Source organism: Centroberyx affinis, unplaced genomic scaffold (genome assembly GCF_046629955.1).
Source record: "Centroberyx affinis isolate AG114_WGS23_722 - 3 ecotype Tasmania unplaced genomic scaffold, CSIRO-AGI_Caff_v1 ptg004208l_1, whole genome shotgun sequence".
Taxonomy (NCBI): domain Eukaryota; kingdom Metazoa; phylum Chordata; class Actinopteri; order Beryciformes; family Berycidae; genus Centroberyx; species Centroberyx affinis.
Window position 1 is genome coordinate 25,787 of NW_027281953.1, and position 11,698 is coordinate 37,484.

General features: G+C 43.5%; 1 protein-coding gene across 1 annotated transcript; it reads left to right on the forward strand.

The window, feature by feature from the left end:
* Positions 1 to 1,726: 1,726 nt before the first annotated feature.
* Positions 1,727 to 11,461, forward strand: rbm41 (RNA binding motif protein 41). Its single transcript, XM_071543033.1, has 7 exons — positions 1,727 to 1,753; positions 3,256 to 3,372; positions 4,522 to 4,723; positions 6,517 to 6,721; positions 7,698 to 8,239; positions 8,847 to 8,994; positions 9,696 to 11,461. Exons 1-7 carry the CDS (start codon positions 1,746 to 1,748, stop codon positions 9,884 to 9,886), a joined length of 1,413 nt encoding a protein of 470 aa, XP_071399134.1. The 5' UTR covers positions 1,727 to 1,745; the 3' UTR covers positions 9,887 to 11,461.
* The last annotated feature ends 237 nt before the right edge of the window (positions 11,462 to 11,698 follow it).

Sequence of the window (11,698 nt, forward strand, 5' to 3'; positions counted from 1 at the left end):
TCAGAGATCACAGTGCATTTAAAAAAAAAAAAAAAAAAAAGCCCTGAACCCCAACTAAGCTTGCATACACACAGAGAGAGGAGAGAGAGAGAGAGAGAGAGAGAGAGCGAGAGAGAGAGAGAGAGGTTTCTGTGTTAACCATATGAGAATGACAGCGCTATAAGCCTGATATTCTTCACAGAGACAAGCCAGGGCAATGCAATAGTCCAGGTCGCTGTTACAAAACTCCTAACACTTAATTGCAAAATTGTTAAGGTTGCCTTTCTTGTTATCATTCTCCTGACATTCACATTTGCCTTTTATTTCTTTTCTAAGCAGGCACATGTTGAGCCGACAATGTCAACTCCACTTGTGCAGGCAGACCATCCAGACAGTAGTTTCCACTGACCTGGGCAAACTCAATAATGTGCAATACGGACTTACTTTCTTGTTACGGGTCTCCGTGTGCATCTCGGTTGCCAAAGCGGTGCAGCGGCGGAGGGGTGGAGCAGCAGGAGGGGGTCGGTCGGGGCTTTGGGTGTAGCTATATCTGAACAAGAACTGTGCTCTTTTTTTTTTTTTTTTTTTTTTTTTTTTAAGAGAGGGAGGGGGTCAGCTTTCCACCTTTACAGTCAATTTCGGGGAGAGAATACGCTCGCTGCCTCTTCCAGGTTTCTTTTCAGTTCATATCCGCAGCGTCGAAGCCTCTCTTTGCTTTGCTTTCCTTTCTCCCCCCCCAAAAAAACACACACACACACACACACACAGTCTCTCTCTCTCAGCCTCGGCGTGTTGTTGCCGTGTATTCAAGGGCTGGGCTCTCTCTCTCTCCCTTTTCCTCCTCCGCCTCTCCCTGCTTGTGACCCCACCCTGCGTCCCCACCCCTCATCTCTCTGTCAGTCAGCCGCTCTGCAGCCCTGCAGCCCTGCAGAGCCGGAGCCGGAGACCCGGCGGGGCGGAGCGGCGGGGCTGCAGCCCAAAACACCGGCGCTGTCCCGCTCCAGAACCGCGCAGAACTGCATGGGGATTGCGTTGCATGTGAATTGCACGCTCTCATTGCATCCCTGTACACCCCCCCTTCCTCCAACCCCCATGCCATGCTGCAGCGGTTTTACTGTGTAATAGTGAAGAAAGGCACCCATGTCACCTTACTGACGTCAGCCAACAGGCTAATTGAGGACACTTCAGTTGGGAGGGGGGAGGGGGGGGGGGGTCCAATGTAAGGCTTTGCAGTATAGCATTTTATAAATATGACACATAGCTCAGTGAGAGAGAGTGAGGCACAAGGCAGCCTACTAAATGGGATGTGACGGAGAGCTTGTTAACCACACCCTTTCTCATGAAGAAGGGTGTGGCACATGTATGTTATTTTCTTAAAGGGATATTTCACCCGACAAATAATTACTGTATATGGCTCTGTACCTCCGTGACAGTGCATGCACCATCTCCCAGTTTAGATTTTCAGCTGAAAACCCAAAGCCATAGCAACCTTAGCACAGAGCAACCTATTATTGTATATTAGGTTATTATAGATATGATATAGATATTATATATTTGGGTCTCTGCTTCCAACATTTATCATCTCGGCAATAAATGCATAACACATAACGCATAACACAATATTTTTTTTAACCCAAATGCCCCAACTCTTGTCTCGAGTAAATGATTTTCTTCGACTGTGACCTGCCGCTATTTTACTACATTTCCCATGATTCCACAAGCCGGAACAAGAGAGGGGCAACGCGGAAGGAAGGAAGGAAGGAAGCATGCGACGGTAAACAACAACTTTCAGTGTCACATTTTGATTATTTAATGGATTTTGACAAAACACCAACGTTTCACGATGGGACTTTTACATCGGCGTGACTATAAATTAATCTTCAATTGATAAATTGAAGTGTTTCTATCGTCTTTTGTCGGTCATTTCGTTTCAGTCAGCAACTGCTGTTGTCATGGAGATTCGGCCAACGTTAGCCACTGAAACAACTGTTATCGTAACCTAAGATGCTGCTAGCTAAGTAGATAAAATTAGCGAAATAGTTTTGATTTTTCGATTTCCAGTATATTTATATACATTTGATAGACGTTATACATCACCTCTTACACTCTTCATTCGGCTTGCGCTCTGACGTCTCGTCTTATAATTATCATTTCTACATCTAATAATAATAATAAGAAAGTTATTAGCTAAGCTAAGTTAACTAGCTTAAATGCAGAAAATCCTAGAGAATACCAATGAGACGAAGAGAAAATGTGAAGGTTATGGATCTCCTCTTTCTCAGCTAACGTTAATTAAGATTGTCTAGTATTGAAGGTGTTGATAATGGTTGACATGGCCTATCGATATAACTTGGGATTTAACTTTAGACGTTTACATGGAAGTTTATTTCCACTGGCCAGCTTTTATCCTATTGAGCTGTTACAGAAAAAGAAAACCCAGAGTCATAGTAAAATAGTTGACAGAGGAATGCTTCTTTTCTCTTTCAATAGTTTCACCTCAGCCAAAAGTTGTGTATTTAACTTCACAACTTTAGTTGACATTTATTTCTACAAAAATCCTCTCTCCTTTTTAGAGGATTTTGCATTGTGTAGCCTAGTTGTCATCTTATCCTACACCAGGCTGTGTGCAGAGAGCTGCACTAACACCAGCAGGTTATCATGGGTTTGATTCCCTCTGGGCTCACACATGCTGAAGGTTTATACACTCGTGGTACTGTAAAACACTTAAGATAACAGCATGAACTAAATCAGTGGTTCTCAATGTGGGGTCCGGGGACCACCAGGGGTCCTTGAGGGGGTTCCAGGGGGTACACAGCAAATTGATTAATTGTTAAACTTGACCACTAGAATTTATCACAATTAGAGATTGTAGAAGAATGACTATTTTGATCATAGTTTCACTGTTATCTCTGACTACAATACAGATAGTTATGGAATTCTGGACAAAGTTGTATCTAAAATAATAAAAAATATTCTCAGATTTGGGTTCGAGAGACAAAATCTCATCAAATGGGGGTCCGTGGCCCTAATGTGGACTAAATTAGGCGTCCTTGATATGAAAAAGGTTGAGAATCACTGAACTAAATGGCATATACTGTATGCTAGACATCTCTATGAAGCGGTCCACCAGCAGCATATTTTAATGATAATTTTCTAGTGTTGTACCAGTTTAAATTCTGAATGAAAGCATCAGCTGAATGTCTTATTTATAATTCTATAACTCTGTTGTGTGTCTGAATTGTAACTCTGGTTGTCTTTCGGTCATGTGTGTTTCAGAGTAAGCCGCCATGCCTGTGATGAAGGCCCTCTGTTGGAGGAGCAGGAGACGGAGGGCCAGAGGCAGCTGCACAGCCTCCTCCTGCAGCAGCTCCACACCGACGTCGACATCGACCGGTGAGCGGCTGTTGTGCCACAATTTGTATCCCAGAAAAATTGTGTTTGCCCCGGCGGTGTGTCCTCATTGTGTCCTCGGTGTGTGTTGTTGTTTTGCCGCTGCACAAGGACATTATTGTGGGGGGAAATGCAATTTGAACTTCTGCAATTTCCAAATCGCAGAGGCTGCAATTCATTGCTTAAGAGAGTGGAGCATCCAAAATGGATTTCCAAACAAGGTGTTTTAGTAATCCTTGGTCCATGACAATATTGGTGAAAACCTTTCCTCATACTCAAACTCAGTAAATCCTTCACACTGACATATATGTGAATGACAGTTTGTTTATTTGTTAACAGAGAGGGTTTAGCATCCACAGCAAGGCACTAACACTTACAGGGTTTGGGGTTCCATTCCCACATGCTACAACACATCCTGGACTGATGGTACTGTGCGGTGCTTTGGATAAAACCGTCCACCAAATGCAACATAATGTCAGATTGTCTTTACAGCATCCCACACAGCAGCCTGTAGAGTTTTGCTCTGTTTTGCTACAAGACCCTCGGGGCGAGACAGACTTGCTCACCAGTATTTTCCCTAGTAAATTTTCTTGGCATGCCTGTAAGACCTCAGAAACAACATGTAGACCACGTGACTCTGAAAGTCTCCATTCAAAAAACAAATACTACTGAAAGTCTTTGTTATGGTGGCAGCTCCTTTAGGCAGAACTGTGGTGTCACCCTGCCTGATCCACATGGTTTACATGCAAACAGTCTGACAAACTGATTTTTATGTGAAGAGTTTCATTTCAAATAGTTTCCCATCTGGGGGGAAAAATGTTGTTGTCCATGGCTTAGTATTTGAAAACAACTGATGAGTGCAACATGTAAATGTATCACCATTTGTGCAAGTCAAGGTTTATTTGTTTATTTGTTTATTTAAAGGATCCCCATTAGCTGATGCCATGGCAATCAGCTAATCTTCCTGGGGTCCACACCTGACATACTGTACATAACACATTACATGATAAACATTAAATTACATTCATATACATTCATATAAAAAAATGCAAGCTTACATTGATATAGAATTTTTTTTAAAATACATTCATATAAAAAATACATTTATATACAACTCAAAGGTCTTAAAGTAGCTTAAATTCTCCTTAACAGATGTGTGGCCAAGCGGCAGTGTTTCGCCCCAGCGGCGCTGTACAGGCCGTTTGGGGAGCAGGCAGCCGGAGTGAGGAGTCTGTCCCAGTTCCAGGCCCTGCAGGACGGGGAGAAGGAGCTGGCCAGCCTGCGGGAGCTGGGCCTTACCGACACCGAGATCCGGCTGTGGCAGAGCAGAGACGAGCCACAGACCACAGAGAAGGTAAAACCTCCCGGTGTATCAGGGAAGCGAGGACCTGGTTTTGATTGGCGGCCCGGTCTGTGTGGGTTTCCTCTGGTTTCCTTCTCCCAAACACATGCAGGTGGATTGGAGACTCTAAATTGCCCGTAGGTATGACTGCAAGTTTTGCATCTTATATCAGCCGCCATGTGACTAAATTACTTTTTTCTACTGAATTATATCAGGCTGGCTTTACACGGTGAAACTTTCATGCAACTAGCTGCAGGTTGCAAATTGCATGAAACATAATTTCCATGCAACTTGACAGTTACACGAAGCAATTAAAAAATAATCAGTCTCATGCAACACGATTTAATAGTTTCTTTCACTAAAATTAGCTAGCTAGATTGGTAATTTTTCATGTCGTATTGTTTTCTCGCTAGATTATATCAAGTGGGAAGTGTCATTGTAACTACATTTGCATCTTTGTATCTTATTCCGTATCGTTTTCTCGCTGGATCATATCAATTCGGACGTGTTGTATCGCTTTTTCTTCTGGCGCTGGCTGGCTACTTTGTTTCATAATGGCTGTCCCGGAGAATAGGAAGAGAGCTATCGGTGCATTAATGCTTATTGATATGCTGGAGGAAAAAACACGACCTAAAAAGGCTAAACGTCTGTGGGTGAACGACTGGCTACTCAAAAGAGAGACCAATGGATCGATGGATATGGATAGATTTCACACTCTATTCAAGGAGCTTGATCCAATGAGCCTCCGGTGAGTGCATTCTCCCTTTGATTCAAGGAAAATAAATAAATAAATAAATAGCTCTTTGTTGCCACCTTGTGACATCAGTATGGAACTGTAGCTTGATATGTGATTGTATTTTAGATAACAGCTCTGATTCTCATCAAAACTTTAGAAAAACTTTAGCATTACCAACCTTGCATAAAGTCTATGAGGATAATCTCCTTCTGAAGCGTCCAAGAGACCAGATTCTGTTTTACTATTTTGTTCATTTTGGTGATAAGCCGTCGTCGAATTGAAATCAATCAGTTGAAATCGGTTGAAATGATACCGCATCAACGGTAGTTTGCCTAGCTCACATTTGTTTGTTGACATGGCTCAGCTGTTTGACGTCATCATCTGACACGTTATCAGCTTTTTGATTGGCTGTTGCGTGAAACTAGTTTCACGAAGTTGAGCATTTTGCAACTGTTGCGGCTGAGTTTCAGACAAGTTTCAAGTGCGTTGCAGAGGGCTTTACACCATGCAACTCAATTGAAACGTAGTTTCACCTAAGTTTCAACCAACTAAAGTTGCGTGAAAGTTTCACCGTGTAAAGCCAGCCTTAGTGAAATTAAACTACTGCTGTCAGATACTGCTTGTAAGACCTCAGAAAAATATTTAGACCATGAGACCCTGAAAGGCTCCATTCAAATTCAATCAGTTGTTAATCACCGGAGAAACACTGATGTACGCAATATACACACAAAGTGTGACGGAGTAATTTGTATGTGAAAGGTTTCTTTACAAATTATCTCCCATTTGGGGGGAAATTTGTTTTCTGATTTTCATGCTCAGTATTTGGAAACAACAGATGAATGCAACACTTGAATGTATTACTATTTGTGCAAGTTAAGTTCATAGCTTAACAATTACAGTAATAATATTTAATTCAAAACAATAATACTGTTAAGGTTATTTTTGGTAGTGTGGAAGCTCCTATACGCAGAGCTGTGGGTTCTCCTAATCAGTAGTTGGGGAAACGCATACAAACCTCATCTGACAAACCCAAATTTCCACCCCCCCCCCAATTCTGTCTCCATCCCAGTCCCATGGCGTTTGCGCAGCTCCCGGGGCGAAGCAGCAGCGCCTGCAGGTGATCAGAGACAAGATGGCGGCCAGGGCGGAGCTCCTGTCCCGCCCGCAGCGCTTCGCCGCCAGCCGGCCTCTGTCCCGCCGGGAGATCGAGATCGAGCGGGCGCTGTTCCAGGGCAACGACCGCCTGGGTTTCCTCACCTCGCTTTACCATCAAGGTGAGGAGAGTTACGGTGCGGGCGGTGTTCCCTCTGAACCTGAAGGGTCCGGTCCTGTGCTACTGACCGCATTCCCACAGCAGCCATTTTGAATTTACATCACGCTTGTGGCATATGTGTCAAGCTAGCATTACTGTAACACATAAGTGAGGACTTAAAGGCCCAATATGTAACTTTTCCGCATTAAAATGTCTAAAAACGACTAGACCTATGTTATATATTTTGTTGAGTTGTGTACTTACATTATCCCAAATGTTTCCAACAATTTTCAAACCTAGAGAAACCCGTAATTTTAATCAAGGTAACGGTGCGTTTCATTTGGTCGCCTGTCAATAGCATCATATTCCCTTTACCCCCTCTACTACACGCACAAGCTGATGATGATCTTGTGCGCATGCTTCGGCGTTGTGGTCGTCCGCCAGAAGCTCTGTCATAAATTGACTTTTTATCCAGTTTTAAGCCACATTTTTATGATACACTTTTTAGATCTTGGTCGTTTTTAACGTGAAACTGCTTTATTCAGTTTTTTTACTGGTTTTAATCACCGGGTCCATTTGTTTTGGAGAGGAGGAGACCTCTGCGGATAATTCGGCTCCCGGTAAAAACTTCCTGAACGATGAACACTGAAGGAATCCTAACCGGGAGAAGCTGACTGCAGAGCACCGTCTGTCAATGAAGACAACAACTCCCATGATCCCACGCTACTTCACGACGTCATCAAACTCCGTCGTTTGTTATTGTTTTGATGGAGAGACCCCTAGCGGCAGAAAATTACATATTGTGCATTTAAGATAGTTATAAAATTAGCTATCAATCAGAGAAACAACTACATTGACTGCTTGAATTAAGCAGGGAAGTGAGCTAGCTTACGGCCTGGAGGTAAGAAATAGTGAAATGTCTTCAGTCAGTGTCATATCTGTTTATGTACATGTCAGGAGACATCATTTGCGTTGCTTATTGCATTTCCCATTCACAGATGAAGATAAGCAGGAGGGCCAGCAGGGGGCGTCGTCCTCTGATCCAATGGAGTCTCTGTATAGAGACGTTCTGGGCGAGGGGAGACGAGCTTCACCACAGGACTCACAGGGACAAACTGCTGTAACATCAACACTATCTACACCCGGACGTGTTTCTCACCAATCACAGAGCTCACAGAAAGACACTAACCAATCACAGGGCTCACAAAAAGACAACGACCAATCAGACGACCCTAGTGACCTGCTGGGAGAAAAAAATAGATCATCTGGCCAATCAGAGTCCAGTTTGGACACCTCAGGCCAGCCACACCCCCGGGGCAGACCGGAGCAACACCGACTGGCTGCTCCTAAAAGGATAAATATGAGCCAGCCAATCGGCAGCCTGTGCGGAGCGGTGAAGGCGGGGTCAGGCGGACCGCTGACCATCAGAGGGGAGATAGAGAACATTCCCGACGAGGAAATCCTAAAGAATCGGGAATCTGAGGAAGGCATCCGGAGTATCCCGAGGTTCTGCAAGTACCAACCAGGAAAACCTTCCAAGGTACCAAGACCCAACAGCAGCAAACTAATTTAGCAGCAACTTAGACTGACAGTCAAAAGTCTGGACCCACCTGACTGAATGTTATATGTTCTTCATTCTCTTAAAGCCATTTTGATCTAAAGGCTTCTGCTTAAATGCTTGAAATTAGTTTCTTAGATAAATATAAATAGTGAAGTTGATCCTATGTATGAATTTCTTTCCAAAGCCTTTGCCTTTCCATCAAGGCAAAGGGCGGCTACTTTAAAGAATCTAAAATATAAGATCGTTTTGATTTGTTTAACAGTTTTTTGGTTGCTGCATAATTCCATTTGTGTTATTTCATAGTTTTGAGTCTTTACTGTTATTCTAAATGTGAAAATAGTAAAAATAAAGAAAAATGTGGTGTGTCCAACCCTTTGACTGGTAGTGTATGTTAATATTAGCATGCAACTAATAGCCACAACTAATACTAGCCACTAGCCAGGTAATGTTTGCTATTGTGCAAACAGGACACCACACTCTCATGACATCAGACACACAGATTTAAACTCCTGTCCCTCCATCTTCCGCTTGTATTGAACACGTAACCCGCTCCATGTGACAGTCTGTGTTTCCTGTGACTCCGTAGGTGCTGTGTGTGAAGAACCTGAGCGCACAGGCGTCGGCGGCCCAGCTGGTGGCGCTGTTCTCCAGGTTCGAGCCGGAGGCCGGTCCGCCGATCCTCTACCGCCTGCTGACCGGGAGGCTGAAGGGTCAGGCCTTCGTCACGCTGCCAGGTGAGAGCCAGACGACTTTCACAGCAGTTTGGTCCAGTTTGGGGGCAATTTTACTGAACTATGGAATAATACACTTGCATTGCTCATTGGCAAAAAAAACACTCCATTTGTATCACTAAGATTTGTCTTATTTAAATTACAATATCCCCTCTCTGTTCCCAACCAGTCAACCAATCTTCCTCCCCGTGATTGTTGATTTTTTTTTTTATGATTTTGGCTGTTTTATTTTTTGTTGACCCAGTGGTTTGTGGGGCGCCACATTGTCTACTGCTTCAGTCTGCATACTCAGTTGTTTTCTGATCAAAAAAACGCTCCATTATGTATCCCAGAATGTACTAGAAAGAATCCCCTGGTCATAGTCTCCCATGACTGACCTACGGTGGCCCACAGCGGACAGTAATGCCATTTATGTGTGAATACTCCCGCCCTCCTCCTTTGCACTCTGCTTTTTAACGTCATAGTTATTGTGTCATTTCACTTCAAAATGAGTAGAATGAATTTATGGATCTTACAGTACATTGATAATTCAGGTTAAAATTTTACATATACAGTATATATATATAATGTATGTATATATATTTATTTATAATTTTTACATTATGTAAAAAATTAAGAAATATTACAATTTTTATCTGCAAATAAATTAAACTATATACTTTCCATTATATCATTACAAGGTGTTTTTGTTTTCCGTTTGGCAGACACAGAAACGGCCCAGAAAGCCTTGCAGTTGGTCCACGGTTACCGGTTGCTAGGGAAACCTCTGGTGGTGGAGTTTGGCCGTGAGCGAAGGAGCGAAGAGGAGAAACAGGAGGAGCAGCAGGATGGGAAGAAACAAAAAGAAAGTAAAACGTTTCTCCCCGACCAAAACAGAGACGCCGCAGCCTCCTGAAGAGATTTGTGTTTTGACTGCAGCAACAGAGAATCCAAGCTCCGCCCACACTGTTTGATTGACAGGTGATCTGTGGGAAGAGCGGTGCAAGAAACACCACAGTGAGGCTGAGGGACAAAGATGGAGACTGAATAAAAAACAACTAGAGATGCACCGAACGATCGGCCGGTGACCGGAATCGGCCGGTTTTCAGCTGATCGGCCATGACCGGTGACCGGCAGATCAGTCTCATATATCTGATTCTGTGCCGGTCAAATTTAAGACAACGGTAAAAACTCTGCCGTAATAGTCCATACAGCCATACTGATCTCCGTTCCAGCGCGTCCCATCTGCTCTGTCCGCGGCTGTCCTCTCCACTGCGCTCACGGGCCGCATCGATCTACCCGATCCTGCCGAAAAACCCGTTCGCCGGGCACCCGGTGACCAGTCAGCGTCGTGACCCCCGCCGAAATCTCGGTCGGAACAAATCGGCACCAAGCTAACAGCCTCGGCCGGCAACATGCAGCCAGGAGCGTCGGCCGATGCACCGAAACCACCGAACTCTGTGTCTCTCTCTCCGCCGACAGAACAGAGGGCTGTCAGGTGGACTGAGCTCGCACATATGCATCGAAATAAAAGAAAGAGAAACGAGCTACCTCCCGATCTCAGGGGAGTCAAAACAAAAAGTCATTTTTTTTCACCACAAGATGGCACTATGACTCTTTAAGTGTGTTGTTATATAGATCTGTTGCACCAGTTTTCTTTTGGGAAAGTATAAAGTGGGATATACTGCAATTCATTTTCATTTGGATTTTATTTGTACAAAAAAGCTCTGTCCAGTGACCTGGAGCACTTTTTTATTTTGAGATTTGTTTGAGTGAGACTGAGAGAAGGTCCTGTAACCTGGTGCAGTTTTGGAGAAAATGTAAGTTATTAATAGTCAATGTTTTATTATGAACATATAATTGAATTTTAATTTTCCATTAAAGAAAAGTTACAAAAATGTTTGTGTGTGCTGTCAATTATAGTTCTTAGAAAGAAAATCGGAATCGGCCAAAATCGGAATCGGCAGGTCAGACTTTTAAAAAATCGGAAATCGGAATCGGCCAAGAAAATTGCAATCGGTGCATCTCTAAAAACAACAACAAGGGTCTCAGGAAGGCAGCGGAGGCATCAGACGCAGCCGTTTTCAATCATTTTCAAAGGCCCAAAAAACAAGTATTATGTTTTGATTCCTCTGCTCTGAACTTGGTTTGATTCTGCAGCAACAACAAAGGAGTCAAACCTCCGTCTTCCATGAGGTTTCTTGAGCTGCAGTGACCAGTCACCTGCTTTGAGCTAAATGACTAACAAAGCTCATACAGTCACTGCAAACTCATCAGGCAGCAGCACACAGCTGTCCAGGTCTTTCTAAGCAGGACAAACTCTTTTCCACCATGCTGCAGCCAACATGCAAAACACTGATCCATGACCCCGGACCCTGACCTTCGACCCCACTGCGTACACAAAATGCATACGTGTGTGTGTGTGTGTGTGTGTGTGTGTGTGTGTGTGTCAGAGCGATACATTAACAAGTTCCTACGTACACAGCTTGTAATATCGTGAGTGAGTATTCTGGTTGTAAAAAGAAAACAATAAAAGAGAGTATTGTTTATATTTTGATTTCCTTTTTTATATCCAGCCTCAGTATACAAATATTGGCTCAGTAAGGGACAATCTGCAATTTCCATTTGAGTTGATACACAGTGACTCACCATCATCCTACATTTTGCCAAACTGCATTTTGAGCTCAGTTCCACTGTCTGGTAAAGTTGTTTTACTCCAGTTCATTTG

Coding starts and splice junctions, on each gene's coding strand:
- rbm41 (XM_071543033.1), top strand. Junction 6,722..7,697: donor CACCTCGCTTTACCATCAAG/GTGAGGAGAGTT, acceptor TCCCATTCACAG/ATGAAGATAAGCAGGAGGGC. Junction 8,995..9,695: donor GGCCTTCGTCACGCTGCCAG/GTGAGAGCCAGA, acceptor TCCGTTTGGCAG/ACACAGAAACGGCCCAGAAA.